The sequence below is a fragment of the Elaeis guineensis genome, chromosome 1 (genome assembly GCF_000442705.2).
Source record: "Elaeis guineensis isolate ETL-2024a chromosome 1, EG11, whole genome shotgun sequence".
In the NCBI taxonomy this organism is placed as follows: Eukaryota; Viridiplantae; Streptophyta; class Magnoliopsida; order Arecales; family Arecaceae; genus Elaeis; species Elaeis guineensis.
Window position 1 is genome coordinate 79,177,908 of NC_025993.2, and position 15,303 is coordinate 79,193,210.

Here is a 15,303-nt window from a genome sequence, read left to right on the forward strand (position 1 = left end):
TCTTGATGATCGATGATCCTTGATAGGCAGAGTTGGAACTATTTCAACCCATTAAAAAGAGTTTCAATGATATTATGATAGGGATTGCAATATATCTTACTACCAGACAGAATAGAACCTATGGGGTCACACACAAAAGAAGCTTTTGACTGATCAGATGGTTGAATTATGATTATGAATCATAATAAGATTTGATTATCAATTTAATTAATGATTGATCCAATGCAAAGTTGCATTATGTAATTTGCTAAAGAGTTAATAATCTAAAGGAGGATTAATTAGCAATTGATTGCTAAGTGGCTTAATTTATTTAAGCTATGGGACTTGCATCAAGTCTAATTAAATTAAATTTAATTTGATTTGACATAGGTTTGATTTGATTAAATCTGATTGGGTTATAAGATAACCTAAATTGCATGGGAGAATGATTCTTATTTGGATTAAGATTTGGGTTTGACTCAATTTTTAATTAGACTAGGATGAATGAGTTTCTATTTGGACTAAAAATTTTTATTTTCATTGATGCATCAAATCCTAATTGGATTAGGATTAAATTGAGTTTGACTTAAGCACCAAGAGAGAGTCCAAAAAGATTAGGACTCCTCTAACTAGGTGACATCCAATCTAAATAGTTTGGGCTCCAAATCTGATTTGATCCTCCATCTATTTGGGTCTAATCTGATCCTAATTTGATTAGGATTGATTGAATTTTTTATTTGATTTAAAACAGCCACCTAATCTAAGAGTCCCATGGGATTAAACTTCCTCTTTTCATGCACCATATAAGCACCATGCCATAACCAAATTTTGTGCCATCTTTTTTCCTTCTTTTAGCATGTAAGAAGGAGTCCTAAACTTCTTAATCACCGTATGAAACCTGGGCACACAAGGAGAGGTATGGGCGGCACAAAATAAGAAAGAGTCCTAGCATCCTTGGACTCTTATCTCCATCTCAAACTCGATCTCTTCTTCATCTATTTAAACACCACCATGTGGGACGTTGGTTATGGCTGAGAGGAAAATCAGATTGATGCCAAAAGAGAGCCCTTTTTGTGCATGAAAAATCGAGAAAAAAAAAAGAGGGATGGTGTGAAGAAAGGTGGCATGAGGTATGTATCCCCATATCTCTTCTTTCTTACACAACCAATAGTTGGTTGTTAGGACAATCTCCTCTCTCCCTTTTGTCCATATTTAGATATGGATGTCTCCTCTCCTCTTTGTCTAAAAGTTGGATAAAATTTTTACATCTCTATTGTAGAGATTTGGTACATGAATTTTAGGAAGAAAAGAGAAGAAAGCGTTCTTCTTATGATCTCTAGCATAGAGATCAAGATCCTCCTACCTCTTCTTCTTCTCCAAGAGTGTCTTGAGAAAATTTTTTTTTTTCAACCATCAAGATGCGATCTCTATAAGGGAGCTAGTACTCTAGTGAGATCAAAAGACTTCTGATTAGATCAAAGTCTCGTGTGGATATCCGTAGAGGTCGGACGCTTGTGCGGCTATAAGAGACCTTCGGAAGATATCCATGATCATCAGTTCGCGGTGAAGATTTATCTATGTCAAGGTATATTTTTATTTATTTTTATTTATTTGATTTCTGTATCTAAATTTTATCTCACATATGATGATTCTGTTTATAGTTTGAAGATATGATCTTATGCATGCTTAGATTAAATCAGACTTAATTTGAAAAGTTTTAAAATTTTGCTGCATACTCGTTTTGATAAATTATGTATGCATGAATCATAAAACTCCTACACTGGCTTGCTTCTTTGTTTCCTTGGCCTTTCTTTTTATATTTTTAAGGCTTGGGAGCACCACACCTGAGCTCACAATCTCCACTTTGGTGTTCCTAAATCTTTGTGAACTCAGCTTTGTCCTTCAGACCCATCCGTGCCACACATGTATCAAAGTTATCCCGAGGCAGAACTTTTGTAAGTGCATCCGACTGGTTCTCTTTTATATGAACTTTCACCAGCCCCACTTCTCCTTCCTCCACCAGCTCTTTGATCCTATAATACCTTATATCTATATGCTTTATCCTAGCATGATAGACTAGATTTTGTGCCAGTTGCAGGCACTCTGATGATCACTGTACAGTGCAATTGTGCTCTGTTCCACCCCCATCTTAGTAATAAGCCTCCTTAGCCATCATGCTTTTTTGGCAGCCTCTGTGAGACTTATGTACTGAAGTCTCTATGGTAGACAAGGCTGTAATAGGTTGAAAGATTGATCTCCAAGAAATTGGCCCACCAAGCATGTAGAAGAGATAACCTATGATAGACATCTTTGTATCAAGATCACCTACAAAATTAGCATCAACAAACCCTTCTAATGGACCTGAGATCTTTCTTGAGACATTAGAGTTCCTCCTAGATCCATCTTGCTGCCCAAAAATCAGATCAAGCCTTTGAGTTCCCTAAAGATACCGCAAGATCCACTTTAACGCCTGCCAGTGCTTCTTTCTCGGGTTTGCCATGTATCTGCTTACCTGGCTCTCACTGCATATGCTATGTCTACCCTACAACATACCATAGAATACATCACGCTGCCCACAACACTGACATATTGAACTCTCTCTATGTACTTTTTTTCTTTCTCTATCTGGGGGCACTGCTGCTTCGAAAGAGATATGTGGCTTGCCAATGGTGTTCCAACCTTGGCCTTATCCATCCCAAACCTCTCCAACACCTTGCTAATACATCCTTCTTGTGACAAGTGGACAATACCTCTGCTTCTATCCTAACAAATCTCCATGCCAAGAATCTTTCTAATCAGACCCAAATCCTTCATCTCAAATTCTGTGGATAATGAATCTTTCAGCTCATCCACTAATTTGGCACTCCTGCTGGCAATAAGCAAATCATCCACATATGAAAGCAAGTACAATACATCATTCTCATCCACATCCTTCACATACACACAACTATCATGTTCACATCTAACAAACCCAAGGCTTTGGACAAAAGCATCAAACTTTTTGCACCACTGACGGGGTGACTGCTTCAGACCATAGAGAGATCTCTTGAGTAAATACACATTTTCCTCCAATCCAGTTTGAATGAAACCAGCTAGTTGCTTTATATAGATCCTCTCCTCTAAGCTTCCATGTAAGAACATCGTCTTCACATCCATCTGCTCCAACTCAATATCATACTGAGCTACAAGTGACAGCAACACCCAGATTGAAGTATGATGCACCATCGGAGAGAATACCTTAGTGTGTCCACTCCCTCTCTCTGAGAGTATCCCTTGGCAACAAGCCTTGCCTTGAATCTAACTCCACTTTGCTCTGAAGGTGCCTCCTTCTATGTGAACACCTACTTAGAATCGATAGCTCGAGCACCTCTTGGTAGATCCACTAGCTATTATGTCTTTTTTTTTTCTAGCAACTCCATCTCTTCCATCATGGCTTGCATCCATGATTCTCGATCTGGACTCTCAATGGCCTCCTCAAACATCTCTGGATCTCCATTAGTAGTGATGAGAGCATATTAAACTATCTCATAATGCCATACTTGATCGATCTATGAATGGTATGCTGGGGTTTATGCAATGCCACTCCCACTGGTGCATTCCTCCCACCTAATGTCTGTGGCTCCTCCTGCACCTCCATCTGAACAGCTGGCTCTCCATGCTGGTGAAAGATGCATGCAATCTATATCACATAACCAGGAGAAAAAATTATATAGACTAGAATTAAAATTTTTTTATAACTCTTATGAAAGTTATCTTGATGCACAGTGAAAAGATGATCGAGATTAATTGATTTCTGAAGATCATTGCTTCATGAGATCCGAAAGTCCAAACCCTCTACTTTGCTCGAACGCCAACCAACATAGGAGAGAGAGATAAAGAACTCTTTAGAAGGAAAACAGATGGAGTCCACATGCCACCACACCAAGGAAGAAGGGATGCCCAAGGGAGAACATGCCCAAGGAAGGGGACGCCCAAGAATTGCACGGCCTCACCCTTGCTCACGCCTAGCTTGATTGCTTTTGTTGCTCTCTTCCTCCTCCTTAAATAGACAAGAGGTCCTAGATCAAATCAAATACCTTCATGGGTTAGGAATAAGACTCTCCAAGTTTGAATCAAATTTAAACTCCTTAAACCATAAGGATTCATAAAGGAAGTAGAATAGGTACCAACTTGTGCCTCTCTCTCTCTATGCTGCATGCCCAAGAGGACCCCTCCTCCATCTTGGTCGGTCAAATAGGGGAGAGAATGCTAGAAAAACATGGCTAAGTGGGCCAAAATCTATTTGGTTCATATTTGGATTCAATTCGAATCCAATTCGAATCTGATTTGAACCAAATTTGAAAAAAACTGCTAATCCTAATCTATTTAGGATTTAGGTCCAAGTCCAACTTGGATAATTAATCCAATTTAGTCTTAATAAAATTAAGCTCAATTAAATTAGATCTAATCTAAAATAACTAGAATTCAAACTCAATCTCTCATATTTCCTTCGATCATAGATTCGATCATATTCATCCTCAAAATCAAACCTGCGCATCATGTGCAATGCTAGCTAGACATAGTCAATGTTTAATTTCATATGATCTATAACTTAATTCTCAATTAAGTAAATCTTTAAGTTCAATCAAGTCTCATACTTTCAAATTGAATGCATTGATATTAGGTCAATTCTTTCCTACATTGTTTGATTTTATTCATGACTCTATAGGTTTGAGCACTAAGCCGGTAGTATAGGAACCCCTTCCCATACTAATTGAAGTGACCATTTAGTAATGATACCCGACATCTGGATAGGTTGAATATTTACAAAGAAATATTTAAGAACCTCGATATATGGTTACTATATAATTCATCCCTTTGATCCTAATGCTCAAAATGACCTAGGGTTAAACTGTCAACCCTTAATTAATCATTTACATTATACTTCAATCTTTTTCAAATTTTGTGATAGATCATATGGATTATCCTAGCCAAGATTTTACTAGATTGAGATATAGTGATGCATCAATTCCTATAATCTGGAGGGGTCAACCCTATCTTGACTCACACATCGACTTTACAAGTACTTGACTTATCAGTAGCCTTCTGTCATTGTATTAGAAATATAGGTAGTCCGATAATAAAGCATATTGAGTTGCTTACAAGTCATTATGGTGATCTCAGATCGGAGGGACACTTATGCACATATCCTTCACGAGCTACTCTTGATAGCAGAGTGCTCCATAGGTGAGTCACTGTTCGATGTTGATGTACTCCTACATCTCATCTATATGTCATACCAGTGTCTCCATACTCTTTGGTTAAGAGGATAACCAACCCATATGGTATACAATGACCTATACTCGATAAATATTATTGTTCTTATTAATAATGTATCATTCAGTCATCAATAAGTTTAAGAACTATTCGATAAATCCTTTTTTATCGATTATATTATAGTTCTAAGGACTTCATCATAACACGAGTTCAAAGAAATATGCACTTTTATGATGAATTTATCTAAATAATTTTTATTTATTAATAATTTATATACAAATTATAAAGAGCACAGTCATCTATAAATAGATAATTGACTTTAGGATATATTTTTCAATAACTCCCACTTGGATTAAAGCCAATCAGGATTGTATCTAATATCTATCTTTCATTTATGGTCATCGAACTCTTTGGTCCTGAGAGCTTTAGTGAAGGGGTCTACTAGATTTTTTTTCCATCAATCTTCAGCAGCTCGACATCACCTCGATTGACAATCTCACGGACAAGGTGATAGCGACATAGAATATATTTGGTTCTCTGATGGGCTTGGGTTCCTTGGCTTGAGCGATAGCACCAGTGCTATCATAATATAGTATAACTGAACCTTTAACTGAGGAAACCACTCCAAGTTTACACATGAACTTCCTCAACCAAATAGCTTCTTTTGCAGCATCGGATGCTACAATATATTTTACTTCACATATTGAATCAGCTCTGTGTGCTGCTTGAAATTTTTTCAGCAGATCGCTCCACTATATAAAGTAAAAATATAGCCAGACATATTTTTACTGTCATCATGATCTGACTAAAACTTAGAATCAGTATATCTCACAAGTTTAAAGTCAGTATCTCCATAGATTACCTATTGGTCCTTAGTATTTTTCAAATATTTAAGGATTGTATTGACAACTCTCTAATGATTCTCACTTGGATCAGACTGATACCTACTCACTATCCTTAGTGAGTAGGCTACATCCGATCTCGTACATATCATAGCATATATGATAGATCTCACTATCGAGTAATATGAGCTTCTACTCAAATGCTCTCTCTCTTAAGGAGTAATCGGATAATCCCTTTTAGAGAGAGTAATTTTTTGGACTATCGATAGATAGTCCTTCTTAAAATTTTTCATGCTGAACCATTTTAGCATGGTATTAATATACATAGATTGGATAATCCAAGTAACTTTTTAGATCTATCTCTATAGATCTTTGTTGGGTATAAAACCCCCCCAGCCGAAGTTCGTGTCAGGCGTGACCCCTCAGGGATTCTACCGGCATCCAACCTTCGGCGGCATCTCTCCGGCGGTCGAGCCCCCGCGACATTCCCAAGCTCTGCCGACGAATAGACCCCCACCAGCATCAACCAAATTCTTCACGATGGACGGACTCCACCCAAGTTCCTACTCGCTAGACTTCGTCCGGACTCCTACGGGAGCCGAACTTCATCCCCGACTTCAGCGGCAAGAAGACTTCGTCTGGACTCCTACGGGAGCCGGACTTCATCCCCGACTTCAGTGGCAGGAAGACTTCGTCCGGACTCCTACGGGAGCCAGACTTCATCCCCGACTTCAGCGGCAGGAAGGCTTCGTCCGGACTCCTACAGGAGCTGGACTTCGTCCCCGACTTCAGTGATAGGAAGGCTTCGTCCAGACTCCTACGGGAGCCAGACTTCGTCCCTGACTTCAGCGGCAAGAAGACTTCATCCGGACTCCTACGGGAGTCGGACTTCATCCCCGACTTCAGCAGCAGGAAGACTTCGTCTGGACTCCTACGGGAGCCGGACTTCATCCCCGACTTCAACGGCAGGAAGGCTTCGTCCGGACTCCTACGGGAGCCAGACTTCATTCCTAACTTCAGTGGCAGGAAGGCTTCATCCGGACTCCTACGGGAGCCAGACTTCGTCCCCGACTTCAGCGGCAAGGAGACTTCATCCGGACCCCTACGGGAGCCGGACTCCGTCCCCAGCTCCAATTGCAAGTAGACTTCGTCCGGACTCCTATGGGAGCCGGACTTCATCCCTAACTCCGACTGCAGGTAACCTTCGTCCGGACTCCTACGGAAGCCGGACTTCATCCCCGACTTCAACTGTAGGAAGACTTCGTCTGGACTCCTACGGGAGCCAGACTTCATCCCTGACTTCAACTGTAGAAAGACTTCGTCCGGACTCCCACGGGAGCCAGACTTCCACCCTGAACTCCTGTTGTAGGTCTCGATCGAGATTCCTCAATAAATGATCTCCATCCGGGCTTCTACGGAGATCAGACTCTAATCGAACTTCGGCCGATAGGTCTGGACCCTCTGGCAGACCCTAGTAACAGCCACGACTCTGCTCCACTTCCTGCGACGGATCCCACGCGACTCCATCACTCCCTGGTGGACCACAGTAATGGCCATGACTCTGCTCCACTTCCTACGATGGATCCCACGTGGCTCCATCACTCCCTGGCAGGCTTCAGTAACGGCCATGACTCTGCTCCACTTCCTGCGACGGATTCTACGCCGCTCCACTTTCCGCAACAGACTCCACGTGGCGAGCCATGGTAACAGCCACAACTCCACCCCATTACTCTTCATAATAAACTCGTCCTGGCCCCGAGCGGCCCACTACTAGGCGGTTACAAATATCGCTATCAATCCATCGCTCCCTCCACCTACAAAAAGGGGACCCCAGATACGTTATTCTCTAGGCTCTAATTTCTATCCCAAAACTCTGCTAAAATTTTTATTCGAGCACTCCATTCTTGTTGAGGCAGAGAACTGACTTGAGCATCGGAGGGTCTTACCGGAGCAACCCCACCTCCGGTTTAAACTTCATTTGCAGGTCCCGACGGCGATCGTGACTCCTCCGACTTCAGCTTCTCCAGTGCAGGCAGATTTTTGCACCAACAGGATTGGCACTAGAGGAAGGGTTGTGTCTTCACAGTACCCTTGTTCTTAAAGGAGCACTCAACGGGACCACCTCTGGTCACCTTTTCCGACATCCACTCCTCCTTCCCCCACTAGATCTTCACCCGATGCCTCCCCGCAAAGCATCCACATGGCGACCCATGGCCTCTGCGGCCAGATCTCAAGCTCTGGCCTCGCCTCCAGTTTTCCAGGCTCCTCCTTCGGCAACGGCCATCGAAACAGAGCGGTCAGACAATCGGCCTTCGACGGATTTTGCCAACACCATCTCGGATGAATCCCGACGGGGAGCGATCGGCGTATTCGCCGGACCTCCCAAGCGGCAAAAGATCGAGGAATCCATAACTTTCACTGAAGAAGATGCTCAAAAAGTTCAATTTCCTCATAACGATGCAGTTGTGGTTTCCTTGAATATAGCTAATTACGAGATCCACCGCATTCTAGTCGACAATAGAAGTTCGATCGATATTTTATTCTATGACGTCTTCTCAAGAATGCCCATCCTTGACGGCCATTTGGGGCCGATTAGCTCCCCTCTGGTAGGGTTTACCGGTGATGCTGTCCCGGTGGAGGGAGTAATAACTTTGACTGTAGCTGTGGGTCGATATCCAAGACAATCCAGGGCTCTGGTGAATTTCCTGGTGGTGAAAGCACCGTCAGCCTACAACGCAATCCTTGGCCGACCTGACCTCAATGCTCTCCGAGCCATCGTGTCAACCTACCATTTGAAATTGAAATTCCCTACCAACCAGGGGGTTGGAGAAGTCAGAGGAGACCAAGCCCTGGCCAGACGCTGCTACAACATAGCCTTGCAAAGAAGTGACCAATTCGACCTCTGTCCAGTTGATGGGCTGGATGCCCATGACGACCTCGCTGAAGAGAGGGGTGGCCCAATCGAAGATCTGGTTTCGATCCCTTTGAACGACGGGAATGCGGAGCATGTGGTGAAGATCGGCTCCAACCTGGGGGAAGAGGTCCAGACGCATCTCGTCGATTTTGTACTAAAGAATGCAGACATTTTTGCTTGGGTTCCAGCAGACATGCCAGGGATTGACATGGAAGTCGTGGAACACCGTCTGGCCGTCGATCCAAAGCATCGATCGATGAAAGAAAATATCCGAGGTCATGCACCGGAGAGGCAGAAAGCGATAGCCGAGGAAGTGGACAAACTCCTTAAAGCTGGATTCATTAGAGAAGTCAGTTATTCTAACTGAATTTCCAACATCGTCTTAGTCAAAAAGGAAAACGGCAAGTAGAGGATATGTATAGACTTCAAAAAGCTGAATAAAGCCTGCCCAAAGGATAGCTACCCTCTACCCAGAATTGATCAACTGGTGGATGCAACCTCAGGCCATGAGCTTCTCACCTTTATGGATGCATTCTCCGGCTATAATCAAATTAGGATGGCATCGGAAGATGAAGAAAAGACTGCTTTCATTACTAACCGTGGCCTTTACTGTTACAGGGTCATGCCCTTCGACCTCAAAAATGCAGGCGCAACCTACCAACGACTGGTGAACAAAATCTTCAAGGAGCAGATCAGCCGCAATATGGAGGTCTACGTGGACGACATGCTCGTGAAAAGCAAATCTTCCATGAACCACGTCGCCGACCTCGAGGAGACCTTCGACGCCCTCCAAAAATATAAGATGAAGCTGAACCCGACTAAATATGCTTTCGGAGTGACCTCGGAGAAGTTCCTGGGCTTCATGGTATCGAGGCGTATAATTGAAGCCAACCCAGAGAAAATTCATGTCATCCAGGAGATGGCCGCCCTGAAGTCGATAAAAGAGGTTCAGCACCTTACAGGGAGGGTAGCAGCCCTGAATCGCTTCGTTGCGAGGTCGGCCGAACGGTGCTTACCCTTCTTCCAGACCCTCAAGCGGCTGAAGAACTTCTGTTGGACCACTGAGTGCCAACAGGCATTCAAAGAACTAAGGAGCTACCTCGGCTCGCCTCCGTTGTTGGCGAAGCTCGAGCCTGGAGAGGAACTATTTTTGTACCTGGTAGTCTCCCCCATGGCTCTCGCAGCAGTCCTTGTCAAGGAAGAAGCAAAAATCCAGCGGCCGATCTACTACGTCAGTCGCACATTGAGAGACACCGAAACCAGGTATACCAAATTAGAGAAACTAACTTACACCCTGTTGATTGCAGCCCGGAGGCTCCGACCCTACTTTCAAGGGCACACCGTAACGCTGCTCACCGACCAACCGATCAAGGTAATTCTGCACTGGGCGGATACCTCCGGGAGGATGGCGAAGTGGGTGATCGAGCTTACAGAATTTGACATCAACTATCGACCTAGACCAGCAGTGAAAGCCTAGATATTGGTAGATTTTATAGTGGAGTGCACTATCCCGGAGGAGGCCGAATCTGAACAGGGCGAAATTGACGGCCTGGAGCCCCGACCGAACTCCCCCAAAGAAGAAGCAGACCCCTCTGGTTGCTTTTGGGCCCTCTACGTGGATGGGTCTTCTAACATGTCGGGAGCAGGCGCGGGTCTGATCTTGATCAGTCCAGAGGGAATCATCGTGAAGTACGCTCTGCGCTTTGAGTTCCCCGCAACAAACAACGAAGCAGAATATGAAGCTTTGATCGCAGGATTGAAGATCGTCAAAGAGTTGGGAGTAGATCGACTCCAAGTTCACAGCGACTCCCAACTGGTAGTGGGACAAGTCAGCAAAAACTACGAAGCACAGGAGGACAGCATGGCTAAGTATCTTGAAAAGGTAAAGGAGCTCATCCCTGCCTTCAGTAGCTTCAACATCAGGCAGATTCCAAGGATGGAAAATATCAGGGCCGATCTTCTCTCCAAGCTGGCTATGCTGGCTCCGACCGAATTGCCCAAGGGTGTTCTCTTTGAAATTCTGAAGTGCCCGAGTATGGAAGAATCGCGGCCCGTGATGGAAATTGACCACGAGCCTAGTTGGATCGACCCACTGATAGCATACCTCAGAGACGGGGTTCTCTCTCATGATGCAAAAGAAGCTTGGAAGCTCAGAAATCAAGCCTCCCGATACATCCTTTATGAGGGCAAGTTGTACAAGAGATCATACTCTTTGCCCCTTTTAAAATATCTCCGACCTTTGGAAGCTGACTACGTCTTGTGGGAGGTGCATGAAGAAATCTGCGGAAGCCATCTGGGGGCTAGATCCTTGTCCAACAAGTTGCTCCACCAAGGATATTACTGGCTGACTATGCATCGTGACTCAATTGAATACGTCAGAAAGTGCGACCGATGTCAGAGATATGCCAACATCCAGAGACAGCCCGCCATCGAGCTTACACCCTTAAGTGCCCCATGGCCGTTTGCGCAATGGGGGATGGATATCCTTGGACCCTTTCCCGTGGTGTCGGGGCAGAGGAAGTTCCTCCTGGTAGCGATTGACTATTTCACCAAGTGGGTCGAGGCTGAATCACTGATGAAAATCACAGAAGCTAAAGTACAAGACTTCATCTGGAAGTCAATCGTTTGCAGGTTCGGCCTGTCGAGAACCCTAATTATTGATAATGGGTGGCAATTCACGGGAGCGAGATTCATCGAATTTTGTGAAGACCTAAACATCTCCCACAACTTCACGTCCGTAGCCCATCCTCAGGCGAACGGCAAAGTTGAAGTGACCAACAGAACTCTGCTGCAAGGGATCAAGACAAGGCTCAAAAAAGTGAAGGGAACTTAGGTAGACGAACTTTATCATGTGTTGTGGGCATACCGAACTACCCAAAGACTGCCCACAGGAGAGACCTCCTTCGCTCTAGCCTTCGGAACGGAGGCCGTTATCCCGATTGAGCTCAAGCTCCCATCGGCGTGAGTCGTGGTATTCAACGAGCATCACAATTCATAAGGTCTTAAAGCCAACCTCGACTTGCTGGAAGAGAAGCGGGAGGTAGCTCAAGTTCGGATGGCAGCCTACAGGCAGAAAGTTGCCCGCTATTACAACTCCCGGGTCAAGAATAAAGTTTTTAGAGCAGGAGATTTAGTACTTTGACGAGCCGCTGTCTCACAACCTCAGGATCGAGGGACGCTCGCCCCAAATTGGGAAGGCCCATATGAAGTCAAAGAAGTAGTCCGGCCCGAAACTTATTACCTCAAGGAGCTCGGAGGAGCAGACCTCCCGCGACCATGGAGCTCTGAAAATTTACGAATGTATTACCGGTAACTTCATTTTTAATAAAAGTCTTATATCCACATATCTTCTCTCTTGGCACGAGCCTATATCGACAGGACGATCGAAACAAACCGTGTTAGGAACAGGAGGAGAACCTCGTCCTAACATGAGCAAAGTCGAAGGTCCGATTACCTTTAGACCGGATGGGGGGAGAGGCCCTGCAACGCCCATATGTGCCCCCATAGCCATGTTAGGAACAGGAGGAGAACCTCGTCCTAACATGAGCAAAGTCGAAGGCCTGGTTACCTTTAGATCGGATGGGGGGAGAGGCCCTGCAACGCCCATATGTGCCCCCATAGTTATGTTAGGAACAGGAGGAGAACCTCGTCCTAACATGAGCAAAGTCGAAGGCCCAGTTACCTTTAGATCAGATGGGGGGAGAGGTCCTGCAACGCCCATATGTGCCCCCACAGCCATGTTAGGAACAGGAGGAGAACCTCGTCCTAACATGAGCAAAGTCGAAGGCCCGGTTACCTTTAGATCGGATGGGGGAGAGGCCCTGCAACACCCATATGTGCCCCCACAGCCATGTTAGGAATAGGAGGAGAACTTCGTCCTAATATGAGCAAAGTCGAAGGCCCGGTTACATTCAGACTGGATGGGGGGAGAGGCCCTGCAACGCCCATATGTGCCCCCACAGCCATGTTAGGAACAGGAGGAGAACCTCGTCCTAACATGGGCAAAGTCGAAGGCCGATTACATTTAGACCGGATGGGGAGAAAGGCCCTGCAATGCCCATATGTGCCCCCACAGCCATGTTAGAGATAAGAGGAGGACCTCGTCCTAACCAGAGCTGAAACCGATTACGTCAGAAATAGGGGAAGAACCTCATCCTGACACCAATTAAGGTCAGGTCATCCAAGACTGGATAAGGAAAAGGGAGCCTTCCCAGCAACCCCTCCACGCTCCCGCGACCCCACTAAGAGCAGAGGGAAAACCCTCACTCGAGAAAAGAAAAAGAAAAAGGGGGGAGGGTTTAAAAAGGGAAAGCGATGAACTACATCAGCGACAAATGGAAAACAAATTATATCAAAAATATAGAGAACCTCATCTCAGCGAGGATGGGGGTTCTCATCAAAATCTTCGATCTCCAAAAGAGCTGTCAACACAGGCCAGGGATAAGACAGCTTCCTCGGGGCGACGAGAAGCTCAGACCTTCGAGCTCGAACCCTGAAAGGGGGCGTCAAACTCGAGTGATCCCGGGCAAACCTACGGCCATAAGCAAAAAGATGGGTCGATGCGACGGCGATCGAGTACCTTCGAATGATACCGATATCAAGCAAGGCAAAAGTCAAAAGAAGCTCGGCAAACGACAACTCAACACGTGAGTAAAAGAGGTAACAAAAAATTCTCCTCTCATGCCATTAACTAAGTATGCATTACAGAGACCTTGAGGCTGGAGAAGAAAGACGGCAAGAAAGGCAAGCCGATGTGGCAACGATCAGGAACCCCCAGACGGCATCGGCACCAAAAAAAAAAAAAAAAAAAGAGAAGAGAAGGAGAGAGATGAGGGGGAATACAACAATAACAATAGTGAATAAAAGAAGTTCGGCAAATGACAATTTGATGCAAAATGCAGACAAGGTAATGAAAATCTCTTTTTTATTCTCGATTAACAAGGTGTACGTTACAAGGCCCTGAGGACCGAGGAAAAAAAACATTACTACAAGACTCGAAAGGAATACATTAGAGACCACTTCAAGCTTTCGACTTATCTTTCTGGTTCCGTCCTTCTCAGTAGTATTTTTTAGTGCGTGTGATGAACCTCTCGGCTCTCGCCCCCCATCTCGTTCCGCTCCATCGTCGAAACCCCAACCCTAGGGGGAAAGGGGGGGATAGAATTCAAGGGGCAACGACGACGACGACGGCGGCAACGACGACCTACATCGGGAAGGATCGAAAGTACCCCAGAGGCTGCGATGACGTCGGAGGCATGCACCACCACCGCATGCTCCACGACGACCACCGTCCTGGATACTTCGGCAAGGTCGGCATGCGCTACTTCCACCGGCAAGATCGGCATGTGCTACTTCCACCAGCAAGGTCAGCATGCACTACTTCCACTGACCCCGCAACAAGTTCTACTGCCCCACCGACAGTGCCGACCGCTTCTGGTCCCTCGACCCCGACGGCGTCAGGAAACCCACCATAGCTTGTGACGACAACTCTGTCCCCTTGACCGGTGTCACCCCATTCAACTACTCCAAAATTCTCGGGCGGAATGCGTTCACCGGTTGTTTCCGTTATTAAATCCCTGTTGTTGAAGAAACTCTCCCTCGAGCCCCCTTTGAGGTGGTGGGAACCCTCGGTGACAGTTCGACAGTCGAAGAATTCGCAGGCCGCTGCTTTCCCCCTTCTACTCCTCTCGATCCGTGGCATCCTCTCGAGGTTGGCCTCCGGGGCAGAAGCCCCGACGGGAGAACCCCTCGGAGAGGCTCGGAGGACCGAAGGCGGCGGGGAGCCGGCGGGGATGGCGAAGACTGGTGCGAAGAGTGCTCAGAGTCGAAAAGGGCACCGATGGAGTGGCTGAGTGGCTAAACTCTCAGGCAGAAGAAAGGTGTCGACTCTGAGGCGAAGTGAAGCCCCTAGAGGAAAGGTGGAGGCTTAAATAAGTGACGGGACCTAGCGCAATTATGGTGGTGGATATCCCTAAGCCCACCAGCACCCGCCACGTGTCCCACTCACCGTGACGTAGGGCTAGTTGCCGGCGGGACCATTATGGCATGGCGCTTAGGACTACACCCTGGTGGGAATTCCGAAAGGACTCTTCGGATCGCCCTAATCAGAAAAGACTCCAGCACACACGCATTAAATGCCAAGATTTTTGAGGGTGGTTGTGTGCAGAATTCAAGGAAACGACTTCGGCTATGAAAATTTTCTATACTTCCTTCGATCGAAACTCGAACTCGAAAGTAGGGGGATTGGTGTTGGGTATAAAACCCCCCCAGCCGAAGTTCGTCTCAGGCGTGACCCCTCAGGGATTCTACCGG

The 15,303-nt window shown here is 45.7% G+C and overlaps 1 protein-coding gene across 3 annotated transcripts; it reads left to right on the plus strand.

Annotated features, from left to right (window-relative positions):
- Nucleotides 1-1,022: 1,022 nt before the first annotated feature.
- On the plus strand, nucleotides 1,023-12,468 carry LOC140854739 (uncharacterized). Of its 3 annotated transcripts, none has more exons than XM_073250786.1 (2): nucleotides 1,023-1,564; nucleotides 6,446-12,468. In XM_073250786.1, exon 2 carries the CDS (start codon nucleotides 10,625-10,627, stop codon nucleotides 11,822-11,824), a length of 1,200 nt encoding a protein of 399 aa, XP_073106887.1. In that variant the 5' UTR covers nucleotides 1,023-1,564; nucleotides 6,446-10,624; the 3' UTR covers nucleotides 11,825-12,468. The 3 variants fall into 2 exon arrangements, 2 of the variants coding, with proteins under 2 accessions (XP_073106887.1, XP_073106888.1); XR_012137903.1 differs by lacking the exon at nucleotides 6,446-12,468 and adding an exon at nucleotides 3,745-4,224.
- The last annotated feature ends 2,835 nt before the right edge of the window (nucleotides 12,469-15,303 follow it).

What these genes read in the sequence shown, in the direction of transcription:
- LOC140854739 (XM_073250786.1), top strand. Translation starts at nt 10,625, where the DNA reads ATGTCGGGAGCAGGCGCGGGTCTGATCTTGATCAGTCCAGAGGGAATC.